We start from the raw sequence: 15,149 nt of genomic DNA on the forward strand, positions 1-15,149 counted from the left end.
GCTCCCCAATGCTCTATTGAAGCCTCCATGTTTATTTGACAAAATTTGCAGAATTTTAAAGTGTGCAGAATTTTTAGTTTTTGGCAGAGTGCCCTCAAGCGTAGCTCTTTGTACATGTAACAAATGTACAGTATGTACTACTGGAATGAGTAACCTTTACTTGTGCATTTTAGTGTAGTACTCTTTCAACTAGCACTAGGGAACTGTTAGCGTGCTTTAGAAATCCCACTGCTGTAGTATGCATTATAGCTTTGTGTGGGCAAGCTCTTAGACAGAGGTAGCTGTTTTTGGTGGTCATTGGATAAATGCTGACTCACTTTTTTTGTAGCTAGGCTTTTATCAGTTAATATAAAGGAAGCCCTGTCTAAGGTGCAGAACTAGCCAACTGCTGTTCACAACCTAGAGTTTAGCACTTAACACTCTGAATATTGTAGAGGGAGCCTAGCTACCAAAGAATGGGATTCATAAAAGCCAGTATGTGTAAGTTAGCCACTACAAAACTTGTTACTTAAGCCCCGCCTCTCAAAGGAAGTTAGTTACTCTTTGCCTTTACAGGGGGGGCCTGAACCTGTGTATCCTGCACAGATATTGTAGCTACTAGCCTAAAGGTTAAGGGGTGCATCCTTCCCCCACTCCTTGTGTAGGTTTAGGCATGCCCAGACCATATCTACCAGAATGGGCCCCAAAGGTGAGATAGATGAAAGAACCCCTTAGTCAGCACTGGTGGGGCATAGACACTTTCAGGGTAATGCCAGGGCTACCTCAACTATTAGTATTATAGCACCTACCCCATTAAGTTAAGGAAGCTTAAGTGCAGAGGATCTAATATCTCCTAGCTGATAAGACATGGTGAGTTCTTGGTTCAGATATACACAGAGCAAAAGACCACATGTACAAAGAGCCCTTTATTTCCTCATCTGCAAACCTTCCCCTGTAAAGTGCATTCTTTAATAAAACAATCCAGAGGACCTGATTCATTGGATCATGAGTGAACTTTGAGAGGTATTTCTAATAGTTTCCACAATCATGACAGAAGTACTCAAGTTGTACCTCATACCTCCTTGTGATTGATAAACCATTTCCTGAATTATCACCTACACCAGGTGAAAGTAGTAATCAATTTGAAAATATTTCTTCCCCACCTTATGCAAAAACAGGCAAGGCAGTGATAGCATAAGCCCTACACAACCATGGCTCAATGCTTCCAAGAAGCAGCTACAACCAATTTCCAGGGAGTGGCCAGACTCAAGATGCTAGAACATCTGGCTTTACAGATTTCTTTTACAGAAGCTGATCAGCAGTTTTATGGTCATTCACTAGCTGCATTGATTTACAGAGCAGCATAGCCACAACAAGCATTTGATAGGCCAGAGCCAGCTTGGGATGAAGACTCAAATGAAACTTGCAATTTGTGAATTTGGTTCTTTCACAGTCAGGCCAGTTTCTTCTCCGTGGGTCTTCTGAGAGCTTGAGGTCTTGTATGTGTTGCATCAAGGAAAGACCCATAGGGGGCCTTCTCTCAGAGGGGTATTTTTTGTATGAACTTTTTGTACCACATGTAGGATGTTGCAGCACATAAGCCATACCTGCAAATGGGAATGGAAGAGTCAGTCAGAAAGGGAACAAGACAGTTTCAGCGGGTGATTTTAAAGGGGGAGGGCTGGCAGACAATATTATATACTGCTCTGTAGCTGCAGCTTGGATTACTGGAGCATCTACCATGCACAGATCTCCACGTATTTTCCATACATTAGGCCTTAAAAGAACTCATTTTACAGATAGCCTTTCTGGGCCTCCATTTCCTTAAGTGACTTGTCACAGGCCATAAAGCGAAGCAGTAGGAAAGCCAGATATTTTCGAGTCAATGCTGTTAACTCCCTCACTTTCAGTCCTCCCAGTGTTGCATAAGTCAGCCAATTTAAACTCTGGAAGCTTAAGTAAGTCAGCCAATTTAAACTCTGGAAGCTTAAAGTAATAGTAAATGCAGGCTTACCAGGTAATTATGTACTGCATATGTTCATTCCTCAAGGTCACTCTTGTCTGGCCTCCAATGGGTCCCCCTGGGACTGTGCTCCCTATAAGTGCAATATGGTGCCACAGATTAAAACAGGCTTAAAGAATAGTGTTTGTACAACACCAAGCACAATGGGGTCTTGGTCTATGACTGGGGCTATGGTAATATAAATTAATAGTCTGCATCGCACATGACTGTTCTAGAATCAGAACTACAATGGAGTCAGTATCTCCCCATCCTATTACCCACTGTGCCTACAAGTTTCTTGAGTTATTTGCAAAACCTACTGCAGCTGTAGAGTTGACTCTTCCCTGGGAGCTCAATGGTGAATATAAAACATATTTTTGCTGTAGCAGCAGCATTCTATAACAGGTGCTGTTTTCCTTCTTGAGCCCAGCCACATGAAACAGGTGCTCTTATCTCTCTGTGGGTGCTGGCTTGGCCCCTTGCTATAGGAATGGAGGTGAGAACATAGAATTCTCATGCACCTTTGTATACTGAGCTGTCATTCTGCAGTGCTGGTAATCTTATTCAAGATACTAAACTTGGCAAAATACAGGAAACAAAGATAGAGGTGCAATACCTGTCTGCCCCGCCTACTGTCTTGAAATGCCTGAGGTAAGTCTCTAGAGAAATGCACTAAAGTCTAAGCCAGTTAGCAAATTAATATTTCTACACTAAGAAAAATAAGCAAAGTACTTCTGTCAGTCACTGCACTAGGACTCCTCTGCCTCCCACAGGTATTACAGATTTCAGGGCAAGAGACACACTAGGCCACTCTCAAACTGAGGAGGAGATAGGTCCATGTAGATTGGACAAAAGATAGACAAAGAGCTAGATTCCCCTTTGTCTTACTGAAATCTGCATCGATAAAGATGGGCTCAGCGCCAGTCACCCTCGCCATAGCCTCCAGGTCACGGTAATGCCAGCGGTTCTTTTCTATGTTGTTTTCAGGCACAAAAGGCTTCCGGGTTTCCGACAGCCTCACCACTCCAACAAGGTCTATTTCGTCTCGGATCTAAAGGAAGGGAACAAAAAAACAGCAGATTTCTTTGCAGCTTATACCTTTCCAAAATTCCCTTGGGCCCTGGTGAATATTTATCTGGGTCATAAAACTCCAGCACCATCCAAGGCCCACAGAGGGGAGAACTGATGGTGCCGCAGGTTAAGACAGAGATGTGTAGCAGAGGAATAGGCAGATCAGTATCAGTTTCTCATTTTAAAGAGCACTACATTCATTCAAGCCAAAGGGGAGAAAAACTCCACCTGCTTTGAGTAGTACAGTGTATCCGTCCACTTCAAGATATTGAATAGTCATGTGACCTACTATGGTGCCAAACGCATCTAGTGGTCTTACTTGGCATATGAACAGCTTCTCCCAGACAGTCCCAGCAGAACTCTAACTAGTGAGGCTTTACGCTATTCCTCTTACCTGTCCTTTCAGTCTGGTCTCTGGTTTCACCTTCTTTTTAGGGACAAATCCTCGATTGACTAGAATTGTGATCCTACAGTTACATATAAAAACAGAGAGAAGAAAAGAAAAAGTCCTTCACAAGCAAAAGCAGAACTCCCATCACCTTCCTCTACTTCCTGAACTACCTACCAAGGAGGTTAGCAAGCCAGGCGTTTGGTGGCCACTTTTTTTTAGCCTGTTAAATGTATTTAAAACCCACTGTAATCAACAATTCGGAGTCAGGGCTCAGTGGCCCTACTGGTTATCAGGAAGATTCTTATAAGGGGAAAAGAATGATTTATACAAGTCCAGCTGCTGCAATTCAATCTTTGGAAGGGAGGAGGAAGCAACACATGCTTCAGAGTTTCAGGTGCCTGGCTGTAGCACAGCAGTAATACACACGATTCTCTGGTTAGTATCTGAACATACCCTAGATCTGTGCAGTAGAAGGGAGTAATGACATTTGCTCCACTCTCTGGGTTGGATGTCAGCCGTCCAGCTTCTCTGGATTCTCGTTCAGGATCCACCAATGAACGTGGCAAAATATAGAGCTCCTTGGAGTGGTCGAAATACCCTCGGGCCTTTACAGACCTGTACTCCAGTTCCTTTAGCTCCATGGGGCTGCAGGGAAACATGATGCACGGAGATGAAAGATGCAGTGAGTTCCATAATTTCATTTAGGATTTATCTCCTTCCTCCTGTTATTCCCCCATGGACGAATTTGCAAGGTGGCAAGTAAAGCAAAGAAGGCACCAGCAACAGTGGAAATAGGGGGGGGGGCAGGAGAGAATGCCCTTGAGATAAACAGCTGGCTTCATAATTTAGTAGCACAAGAGAAAAGGTTACATCAATTCACAGTAAGATCAGTCAGTAGTATTCTGAGTGCATTCACAGATGCATAAATCAGTTGAGTCTCTTCCATGCCACTTGCACCCAAACACTTTTATGTGTCCCAGCTAGGCAAACACCAGTCAGAGAGGAGGAGGGTCTGCTTCCTGCTAACACAGCACATAGATGCCAAATCAACAGGAGAGATTTCCCTTCCTGTCTCAATCCCCGAATTTGCACAAACTGGGAGTGTTTTCACACTCAGTATTGGATGGCCATGTGATCTAACAGAACCCTTCTCCCACACCGCTTTCCTCCATCTGACAAACGGTTTCCATGCTCGGCCAGAACCCAGGTACTGAGGGCATGATCCAAGGCCCTCTGAAATCAATGGGAATCTTTCCATTGACTTCAGTGGTCTTTGGATCGAATCCTAAACACTGTCCCTTCTATGGATCTCATCCCCAGCAATACCTCCAATAGCTTCCTGCCCCGGAGTGGTCATCCTGTGCATCATACTTGTCTGAATTATACTGCAAACTCTACAAGACAGAGACCTTGCCTTTTTGCAAGTCTTTAAAAGTACTGCGTATATTTATGGCACTGCATGATGCCTCTCCCAGCGACGTGCTCCCAGTCCCTATTTAAAATAATGGAACTAACATGACATTTACCTTCCTTCCCTTCTTGTTCACATTGTTTTTTGTGGCATCCCTTCATTTGTATGTCATCTAGTAAGCCCCTGGGGATGAGGATTATGTCTAAAGTTCCTAGCACATAGTTGGAGCTACATAAACAAACAGTAGCATCCCAACTCTCACACTTACTCTATAGGCAGAGGAACGGGCTCTGACGCAACTCTTGACTCCAAATCTGCTATCAATTTTAGCTTCCACTTCCGACGCTGAACCTGGGAATGCACAAACGCACAAGTAGTAGTGCACAGCAGTGTCATATATATGGGAGCTGTTTATAATGAGTTCTTGCAATTTGGGGAGGGAACTCCATATCATCATCAGGATTTTTTCCTCCATCATGGGTCACATTGGTCTATTACAGGAAAGCCTGTGATTTGAAAAGTGAGACCACTACATTTTAGGGAGAAAAAAAGAGTACTAAAACATAGGTTTAAGGAAAATGAATCTCCCATCCTCAAACTTGCATGGAATTTGCCAACAGACACAAAGAAAAAAAAAAAGGGGGGGGGGTCAAATTTGGGGGTTGGCCACCCTCTGTGTTGCCACTTAAGAGGGCCATGTCTTTGAGTTAGGCCACGCACCATCCTGAACAGTTTCCACTCCTTCCTAAGTGCTCAGATATCTCAGGAGAATGAAATGGTGGTATTTACCTGCCATGTACCAAGACAAAATGTGGTGAGGGGGATCAGTAAAAGGCCCCACTTGAATAAGACATCCTCTTCAGATTTAGCAGAAGCTGCTGTGGAACTTCCACATCTGCAGGGTCTCAAGCAAATCTCTGGAATACATTAAAATGAGAAACAGGACCCAGCTAAATTCCTGCAGGGTTTGCCCCATCAGAAATGGAAGGTGAACATGCTCCAAAGCTACCATTCTACTGGCTTAATGCTAGTCAGCTATTTTATTTACATTATATGAGGTATCTATTAATAGGACACTTGGAGATTTTCATCTTCAGAGAGCTTTATAATTAGTTAATCTTCCCTGCATTCCTTGAGGTGGGTGAAAGAACTCTATTTATGACAATAGCCTTTTAATTACATTGAATCCTAATACATTTAAAATAAAATAAATTACCCACTACCAAAGCAGAAGCTATTCCTCTTTTCACTCTCCTCATACCAAATATTGTTGCAATGAAGCACAGGTACATGGCTGCTCAAAATACAACACCTTCTGGAATCAGACAAACTGAGTAGGACCCAAAAAATTCTCCCTTACCTTTATTTTGCTGAACCAGACCAGAATGTGCTTTAATAAGAGAATATCCAAAAAAATTTCTTCTGACCAAACAGTTTGATATCTAAACAAAATGAGAGACATCTTGTAGCCCAGTGGCTCTTAAACTTTTTTTTACTTGTGACCCCTTTCACATAGCAAGTCTCTAAGTGTGACCCCCCCTTATAAATTAAAAACACTTTTTAATATATTTAACACCATTATAAATGGTGGAGGCAAAGCGTGGTTTGGGGTGGAGGTTGACAGCTCATGACCCCCCCATGTAATAACCTTGTGACCCCCTGAGGGGTCCCGACCCCGAGTCTGAGAACCCCTGTTGTAGCTGCTCTGCTTTGCAATTGGCCCCACATGATAATCGTTGTCACAGTGACCTTATAAGATTTTATTTGCTGGGGAAAAGGTATTGTAGATCTCCTTTGAACCATCATCCCTAACTCATTCTGATTTAGATTACAAAACAAAGAATTTAAAATCAAATTTCAATTGTAGGAATATAGTTCAATTATGACTGCTCTTTACCTTCATGTTATTCTGTATTAGAAATCAGATAGAACAAATTAGGATGCTGTTTCTTAACATGATTGGGAACATCTCCTTGCTATAAATGCCACCAGAGTTCTGGTACCTCATAACTTTTGAGCTTCATTAAATCAGTTGGCATATTACCATCTAACAGACATGGCCAGACTCAGATACTTTGTCCCCTACCAACATCATCATGTTGATTAATAACAGATTGACAGCTGTCAGTCGTTATTGGTCAGTATTTTAGAACTAGCTTCATTTGGATTTGGACACTACTGGATGGCTTAATCCCTGACACAAGATGTCCCATTTATCTATGTCCTTCAGTCATCTCACAAGCTCAATGTCTAACTGACAAAAATGAGTAATCTCCAGAAGTGGTGCAGTGACTGCAGGCGCAAGCAGACCAACCAGGATGTGTTCAGCCTAAGCTTACATGAAGCCTGGAACATTAACTAAGCACTTTGGAGGCACACAGTGCTATTGACAATAATGCAATATTTAACACGTCTAATATAACCTAATGTATCCTTAGACGGTTTTAGAAGGGACTAGAGTTCTGGGTGCTGTTTAAGAGACCAGACAGACGGGGATTTCATTTACAGCAGTCGTTATACACGCTCCCTTTTGTGATGAATGTACCCCTCCTCCCCAATTGTGTTTCAGTGGGATATTTTAGCGAGCCTCACTCCGTTTTTGAGACCTCTCTGTTCAGAGTACCCCAGCTGGAAACAAGCAGCGTATCTTTCATAATAAACACCCCCACACACCCCCACCTACCTACACCCCTTCCCCCGGCCTGACACCCCTGGGGGCCCACAGACTAGATACACCCAACCTAACAGCACAGATCAAGCCCATGGCCACCTTGCCCCCGAGCCCCCGCGACAGGGCGAGGAGAGGCCTGGCCGGGTACCAGCGCTCCCTCCCTCCCCGACACCGTTCGCGGCAGGAGCGAGGGGCAGGCGGCCTGACACAGCGCTCAGGCCCCTGGCCCAGCCTGGCAGCGGAGCGCGGGGTGGCCTGCGCCTCACCGGGCAGCCCGGGCAAGCCCCGGCCCCACCGCAGTTGTGGGCCCCGGCCGGGGAAGGGGGGCCCCGAGCTCCTACCTGGTAGCTGGCCTTGCGCAGCGGCAGCAACCGGCCCCAGCCGGCCATAGCGGCCCCAGCGAGCAGCAGCGGGGCACCGCTCCCCGGCTCTTCCGCCCCGCCTCCGCTGCTTCCTCTTCCGGCTCCCACCGGAAGTCGGGGGTGTCCGGCCGGCCGGCCGCTGCTCTCTATGGTTCCGGCTCCCGGAGCCTCCGGGGTTCCCTGACTTCCGGCGTGGGCCGGGGCCTAGGCTGGCCGGCTGCCCCCACGTGGGGGCCGGGGCGGAGCAGGAGGCGGCCGGGCTCCGCCACCCTCCAGCGCCATCATGTGCGAGGTGCCCGCGGAGGTTCAGCGCTTCCTACAGCAGCACCCGGTGCTGCGCCTCGTCGAGCCGGGCAATAAGGCAAGTGGCCCGGGGGGGCCAGTCCCGGGGCGGGGTGAGGCGGGGGACCCGGGGGGGGCAGTCCCAGGGGTGGAGGGGGGGCGGGCTGAGGCGAGCGGCCCGGGGGGGGCAGTCCCAGGGGTGGAGGGGGGGCGGGCTGAGGCGAGCGGCCCGGGGGGGGCAGTCCCAGGGGTGGAGGGGGGGCGGGCTGAGGCGAGCGGCCCGGGGGGGGGGCAGTCCCAGGGGTGGAGGGGGGGCGGGCTGAGGCGAGTGGCCCGGGGGGGAGGGGGCAGTCCCAGGGGTGGAGGGGGGGCGGGCTGAGGCGAGTGGCCCGGGGGGGAGGGGGCAGTCCCAGGGGTGGAGTGGGGGCGGGCTGAGGCGAGTGGCCCGGGGGGGAGGGGGCAGTCCCAGGGGTGGAGTGGGGGCGGGCTGAGGCGAGTGGCCCGGGGGGGAGGGGGCAGTCCCAGGGGTGGAGTGGGGGCGGGCTGAGGCGAGTGGCCCGGGGGGGAGGGGGCAGTCCCAGGGGTGGAGGGGGGGCGGGCTGAGGCGAGTGGCCCGGGGGGGAGGGGGCAGTCCCAGGGGTGGAGGGGGGCGGGCTGAGGCGAGTGGCCCGGGGGGGAGGGGGCAGTCCCAGGGGTGGAGGGGGGGCGGGCTGAGGCGAGTGGCCCGGGGGGGAGGGGGCAGTCCCAGGGGTGGAGGGGGGGCGGGCTGAGGCGAGTGGCCCGGGGGGGAGGGGGCAGTCCCAGGGGTGGAGGGGGGCGGGCTGAGGCGAGTGGCCCGGGGGGGAGGGGGCAGTCCCAGGGGTGGAGGGGGGGCGGGCTGAGGCGAGTGGCCCGGGGGGGAGGGGGCAGTCCCAGGGGTGGAGGGGGGCGGGCTGAGGCGAGTGGCCCGGGGGGGAGGGGGCAGTCCCAGGGGTGGAGGGGGGGCGGGCTGAGGCGAGTGGCCCGGGGGGGAGGGGGCAGTCCCAGGGGTGGAGGGGGGCGGGCTGAGGCGAGTGGCCCGGGGGGGAGGGGGTACTCCCAGGGGTGGAGGGGGGGCGGGCTGAGGCGAGTGGCCCGGAGGGGGAGGGGGGGCGGGCTGAGGCGAGTGGCCGGGGGGGGGGGGGAGGGGGCAGTCCCAGGGGTGGAGGGGGGCGGGCTGAGGCGAGTGGCCCGGGGGGGAGGGGGTACTCCCAGGGGTGGAGGGGGGGCGGGCTGAGGCGAGTGGCCCGGAGGGGGAGGGGGGGCGGGCTGAGGCGAGTGGCCGGGGAGGGGGCAGTCCCAGGGATGGAGGGGGAGCGGGCTGAGGTGAGTGGCCTGGGGCAGAAGGGGGGCAGTCCCAGGGATGGAGGGGGGGTGGGCTGAGGTGAGCAGCCCAGGGGCGGACCCCAGTCCGGGGGTGGGGGGATCTCCAAGTCAGAGGAAGTGTTAGCCAGGGGGAGGGTGGTGCAGCGCTCATGAAGGGGAGCACAGATCTCCCTGCCTGCACCTCTGGATACCAGCCCAGCAGACAGGGCCCACAGGGTGGGCAGGGGAGGGGTCTGCTACCCCTGCCCGTTGCTCTGTTAGGGGTGGGGTTTTGGGGACCAAAATGATGTAAACCGCAGGGAAGGTTGCTTGGGGGTGTCTGGAGCCGGGGAAGAGGAGTTAGAGACCTTTATGCCTAGCCTGGAAAGAGCCAGAGTATCACAGGGGCCCTTGCAGTGCTCCAATAGGCTGTTTTCTTCTCTCCTTTTTGGCTGCTCAGGTAAAATGCAGGTTGACAGGTCACGAGCTGCCATGTCGGATGCCAGAGCTGCAAGCTTATACTAGTGGCAAGAAGTATCTGAGACTGATAAAGACCGCAAGAGCATTTGACTACAGCGAATTCGAGCCACACATTGTGCCCAGTACTAAGAATCCGTGCGTGTCTGTTTCTTCCTTAATGTTCACATGGAGCTCTTGCTATTGTTAATTGTATGGCCAATGGGGGAGTGATGCCTGAGTGTTTAAGTAGGTATCCATCCAGTGGGCTGGAAAAGCATTTATAAAGCAGCTTTTGACTCTGAACTGGCCGCTTAGAGGTGAGAGACTTTCATTTCTTTTATATAATAATTTTACTAAACTGCATGTCTGGTTTTTCTTCTCTAGCCACCAGCTGTTTTGCAAGCTCACTCTCAGGCACATCAACAGGCTTCCAGAGCATGTGCTGCGTCATGTCCAAGGAAGGCGCTATCAGAGAGCGCTGAAAAAATGTAAGTGGCTCTATCGTCTTCTGCTGTGTTTTTTCTCTTCCCTTTCTGACCTTTTAACGTGCTCTCCTGCTATGCATGTGTAGAGTGTTTGGAAATCGTTCTGCAGCATGGCAGTAATACAGAGCAGTGCTCCTGCATGCTTCCCCCAGCCAGGAAGGAAGGGTGACTTCAAAAGTAGAGAGCAATGGTTTCCTATAGTGAACAAATTGGAGTGTCTACTTTAAAGTAGGGATTCTCAAACTTTCCAATAGCGTAGGTCACACTTTAATTCAGGGATTGCCTTGTAGACATGTTTCCTTCCATTTGTGATCTCGTAATGTCCCTGTGGCAATTGTTACTTGCACCAAAAATGTAATTAGGAAATTATTTAATATTTTTTTAGCTGCCCTTTGTTAGGATAAAGATATTCAGGCCAGTCTGCAAAGGCCTGTACTTTAAGAATTTAGGTGTATTCTTATCACTTGGCTAATTATAGAGGTATAAAAGAAAGAATCAAAATCACTATCTGCTGGTGTAAGGGCCTTCTCTTACTGTGATGGTCTGAGGCCCTGTTCTTAGGCTAAGACCTTTGGCTAAGCAGCAGAGGCAGCCATAAGCTGGGAAGCGAACAGTCACATCCTCACATTCCAAACTAGTCACATTGAAATAAGGTGCTATTGGGCTGTTAGGCACTTATCAGGACAGGATTGTATTCCTATCACCTCCAGAGAAAGGGAAGTGCCTAGAAAATGTAAAAGGAAACTTAGTTTGATAGCATCCTGTCTGGCAAGAACTCACTTATCAATAGCTGGGATGTGAAATCCTCACTTCTGTATTGTTTTGTCATTATAGTTCCCACTTTGCTATTGTTTGTCTGTATAATCTCTCTGGTTCTGTGATTGTTCCTGTCTGCTGTATAATTAATTTTGCTGGGTGTAAACTAATTAAGGTGGTGGGATATAATTGGTTACATAATCATGTTACAATATGTTAGGATTGGTTAGTTAAATTTCAGGAAAATGATTGATTAAGGTATAGCTAAGCGGAACTCAAGTTTTACTATATAATCTGTAGTCAATGAGGAAGTGGGTGTGGGTGGGAGGGGTGGGTGTGCGGGGGAGATGGGAACAGGGAATGGGGGTAAGAAAATTGGAATCATGTTTTGCTAAAGGGGGAAATGGGAACAGGGAATGGGAGTAAGGAAGTTGGAATCATGTTTGGCTAAGGGTAGGAATGGGAACAGGGATACAGGTGTAAGGCTCTGTGGTGTCAGAGCTGGGAAGGAGGATACTAAGGAAGGAAACTGGAATCATGCTTGCTGGAAGTTCACCCCAATAAACATCGAATTGTTTGCACCTTTGGACTTCGGGTATTGTTGCTCTCTGTTCATGCGAGAAGGACCAGGGAAGTAAGTGGGTGAAGGAATAAGCCCCCTAACACCCTTAAGTACAACTTACCAGCTGGAAATGGGGAGGAACTGGTACCAAGTGACTAGCCACCTATCTGCACACCACAGTTTGTGAACTTCTTGGGCCTCACTAATGCAAACCTGCATAACAGCTCCTATCTGTGGGGAATTGTGTTAAGACTTCAAGTCATTCTCAAGACTAACTGTGTCTGGCTCTTGACATAGTTATGTTTCATCAGCAAAGGTACTGGAGGTTGCAGATTACTGGTCTTCAGATCCTGCCCAGGTCAGCAGTGACTAAATGTCAGCATCTGTTGGCTGCTTGATGGCCTGTATGAAGTGAGCTGGCATATCCCAGTCCAGGTTCTGGTGAGCAAGCAGCCACCTCATATAAAACATCTCCCCTGCAGTTACAGTATCTGTAGGTACTATTGGCATTCTCATCAGATAAGCCAAGTTTTGAATGGACCAGGAAGACTGAACTACACTGCAGCTCTCGTAGGGATCTCCCAGTGAGAGTTGGGGCAGTGTGTGTGGGAAGCTGGCATTGGTGTTGCTCGTGCTGTACTTCCTCAGTGGACTCCAGTCTGCAGGGCACCTTTCACAAACAGTAAACACACACCCCCTTTGCTGCTGCTAGAAACCGAAATATGGGCAGCGTGACAAAATCTTAGGCTCCCTAGGTCTGCTTAAAGTCCCTCTAGATCTGCTCATAGATGCTGTTTGCATTTCTGACGTGCTGCCTAGCACTGTGCTCTGCTTCTAGTCCATTCTGTTCTTAACGAGACCACCAAATTCTTGAACCATTTGCATTATTTGTGAATGAGCCCTGCCTGGTTTGTTTTTAGATGAGGAGTGCCAGAAGGAGGGCGTGGAGTACGTCCCTGCCTGCCTCCTGCAGAAGAGACAGCGGCGACGAGATGACCAGGCCGAGGGGAGCAGGCAGCCCCGCAGAAAGGGAGAATTTTGGGAGCCTATGTCCAGTGAAGAGGAAGAAGATGACACAGATGATAGCATGAGCGACCTGTACCCATGTGAGCAAGAGCTTTTGTGTTTTCTGACTGTCTTAAAGGGGTGCTCTCAGTTTCTATTCCCTGGCTCCTCCTCTTCCTAGTTGGCTACCCGCTGGGAAGCCACAAAGCCAACTCAATTTAATGTCAATTTAAACTTCGTTAGCAGCATGGGGGAGGGATGCCTGGAGATAATTTATTGTTGGTTGCTAACAGAAAAGAACAAAATTGTAGGAAAAGAGATGTAGCGTTTCCTTCCTGCTAGCATTAGAGGGCAGCAGCAGGACTGGATCCAGCCAATGATTTTACTGGTGTAATGCCAGCAGGAGGAACACGTGGCACGTACAACATGTATGTGGGAAGGTGGTGATTCCTAAACACAGAATCCAGAGTGGGTGGGGAATCTCCAGATCCTGAGCATTAAATGCCAATTTTCACTGAATCGCCACCAAGACTGAGATCATACAAGGGGAGAAGCACTTGTCAGCACAGGACCTGCCGGAACCTGCATGCTCACAGGCGACATGCACTCCTCTGCCTTTCCCAGAACAGTCCTGGAGCCTACAATCCCACCCACCCTGCAGAGGATTTCCTACCAGGTAGGGTGAATTCTATTAAGTTCCTGTCTAAAAAAGACTGGAGGAGAGGTGGGGTTGTAAGGCTACTGGAGTATGTCTGCTAAATATCCCCTGTAGCTGGGCTAATAAGGGTACTGGACACTTACTACTGAAATACGGGGGTTATATTTGTCTTCCTGGTGTCTTGGTAGTAATGTGCTGCCCAGCTGTCGGGGATATTCAGCTATTGCTGATAAAAGGACTGGAATTTGGTGCTTCAGTTTTGCAACCTCCAGTGCCTTTGCTGATGAAACACCTTTAAGAAAGTTGCCTGGGAAGCCATTGGAGTAAGGGCTAAGTCAAAGCAGTAGGCAGAGGAATCTGATCCCAAGTTGGGCCTTACTTTGTGTTTTAGCTGAGCTTTTCCCAGAAAAAAGGCCGGTGGTGCAAGGAGACAGGGAAGGTGGTGATGACTTTGTGACAGACAGCGAGGAAGATGGGGCCAAGCCTGCAGAGGAAAACAGCAGCATGAATGGAGAGGAGAGTGAAAAGATGGACGAGACCAGACGAGCTGGCAACAAAAGGGGAAAGGTGAGTGCTGTGCTGCCATGCACAGCCACATCAAGGGAGAGTGTTTGCAGAATCAGAGGTGAGCCTCTGTGTGTGAGGATGTACTGCATGATTAGACCAATGATCCATCCCCTCTCCTGTCTGTGAGAGGGGCCGATGCAAGATGGGCTCACCTTTCAGGGGATGTTTCCTCCTGACCCTGGAAGTCTCGTGACTGGCTTAGATCCTGAAGTATTGGGTTTCTATCCTTTAGTGAACTTGTATCCTGGCTAGAGTAACTGGGGATATTATTACCCATACAAATGTCTAGTCCTGGTTTGAATCCTACTGCTTGCTGCCCCAGGAGTGGGAATCTTAGGCCAAGGAGACAGAAGTGTCCTTTAGGTCCTAAAATTACATCCACTACTCCCTCCTTAATCAGTCTCCTTTAGAATGAAAAGGTTGATAGGATTTAAACCCTATCAAGTTGCCCCCTTTACCCTTTCTCAGTGTTCCTGATTCTGCCTGTGGAATCTCTTCACAGGAGCAGACATTTTAGTCCTGATCCTGCAGTCCTTGTGTGTTTGGAAAACAGCAGGAATGCATGTTCAGGCCCTGAATGTGTAAAGTGGTCTGGGTTTCAGGAACATCATTGCTGATTAAAAGGATGATTCTAGAAGACAACTCAGAGGGGAGGAGGTAGATTTCCTCCTTGTCTCCCTTCCTCTACCCGGGGAAGAACAGGATCTGCAGTATTTTATGGCTCAGTTCTATGAGGAGCATTTGGTACAGACACTGTATTTGTTGGGAGAAAGGGAGGGGATGTTGTTTGTAGATCTTATACAAGGGCTGAGGGGAGCTGGAAGTCAAGTCTTGTCTCTTACTGGCCCTGTGTCCTCAATAACTAGGACTGGGATTGTATGGACACTCTCAACTTGAAAAACAAGAAGTTTGGTGTGATGCTTTGTGCGAGCATTCTAACCCTGGACACATGCAGAGGTTCTTGGAAAGACAGTGCAATTTCTCTCTCTCCACAGCCACAGTTGAATTCCTTAAAGAAGAAATTTAAGAGTCACCATCGAAAACCCAAAAGCTTCAGGAAAGCAGCCAATGGAAAATAAACTTTTCTATAAGTATGAAACACTAGTTGGCTGGAGGTAGTTATGTGGCAGTGTTGTTGTCTAAATGGGGCAGGGTGGCACAAGTC

At 49.2% G+C, this 15,149-nt stretch overlaps 2 protein-coding genes across 3 annotated transcripts; one reads left to right on the forward strand and one right to left on the reverse strand.

The window, feature by feature from the left end:
- Positions 1–887: 887 nt before the first annotated feature.
- Positions 888–8,009, reverse strand: SURF1 (SURF1 cytochrome c oxidase assembly factor). Of its 2 annotated transcripts, XM_073314035.2 has the most exons (9): positions 7,867–7,991; positions 6,215–6,296; positions 5,644–5,771; positions 5,123–5,205; positions 3,897–4,088; positions 3,447–3,519; positions 2,870–3,032; positions 1,994–2,075; positions 888–1,586 (listed from the first exon to the last, which is right to left on the reverse strand). In XM_073314035.2, exons 1-9 carry the CDS (start codon positions 7,912–7,914, stop codon positions 1,520–1,522), a joined length of 918 nt encoding a protein of 305 aa, XP_073170136.1. In that variant the 5' UTR covers positions 7,915–7,991; the 3' UTR covers positions 888–1,519. The 2 variants fall into 2 exon arrangements, with proteins under 2 accessions (XP_073170136.1, XP_078705172.1); XM_078849046.1 differs by lacking the exon at positions 6,215–6,296 and having other exon boundaries at positions 7,867–8,009.
- Positions 8,010–8,032: 23 nt separating this feature from the next.
- Positions 8,033–15,083, forward strand: SURF2 (surfeit 2). The gene is made up of 6 exons (XM_073314039.2): positions 8,033–8,248; positions 9,953–10,107; positions 10,336–10,439; positions 12,675–12,860; positions 13,809–13,984; positions 14,980–15,083. The coding sequence occupies exons 1-6, from the start codon at positions 8,171–8,173 to the stop codon at positions 15,061–15,063; spliced, it is 783 nt and encodes a 260-aa protein (XP_073170140.2). The 5' UTR covers positions 8,033–8,170; the 3' UTR covers positions 15,064–15,083.
- Positions 15,084–15,149: the final 66 nt, after the last annotated feature.

This window comes from Lepidochelys kempii, chromosome 16, assembly GCF_965140285.1.
Source record: "Lepidochelys kempii isolate rLepKem1 chromosome 16, rLepKem1.hap1, whole genome shotgun sequence".
Lineage (NCBI taxonomy): Eukaryota > Metazoa > Chordata > Testudines > Cheloniidae > Lepidochelys > Lepidochelys kempii.

Coding starts and splice junctions, on each gene's coding strand:
- SURF1 (XM_073314035.2), bottom strand. CDS start 7,914: ATGGCCGGCTGGGGCCGGTTGCTGCCGCTGCGCAAGGCCAGCTACCAG. Junction 3,033..3,446: donor AGACCAGACTGAAAGGACAG/GTAAGAGGAATA, acceptor CCCTTCCTTTAG/ATCCGAGACGAAATAGACCT. Junction 1,587..1,993: donor ATGCAGTACATAATTACCTG/GTAAGCCTGCAT, acceptor TCCCATTTGCAG/GTATGGCTTATGTGCTGCAA.
- SURF2 (XM_073314039.2), top strand. CDS start 8,171: ATGTGCGAGGTGCCCGCGGAGGTTCAGCGCTTCCTACAGCAGCACCCG. Junction 10,108..10,335: donor GTGCCCAGTACTAAGAATCC/GTGCGTGTCTGT, acceptor TTTCTTCTCTAG/CCACCAGCTGTTTTGCAAGC. Junction 13,985..14,979: donor CTGGCAACAAAAGGGGAAAG/GTGAGTGCTGTG, acceptor CTCTCTCCACAG/CCACAGTTGAATTCCTTAAA.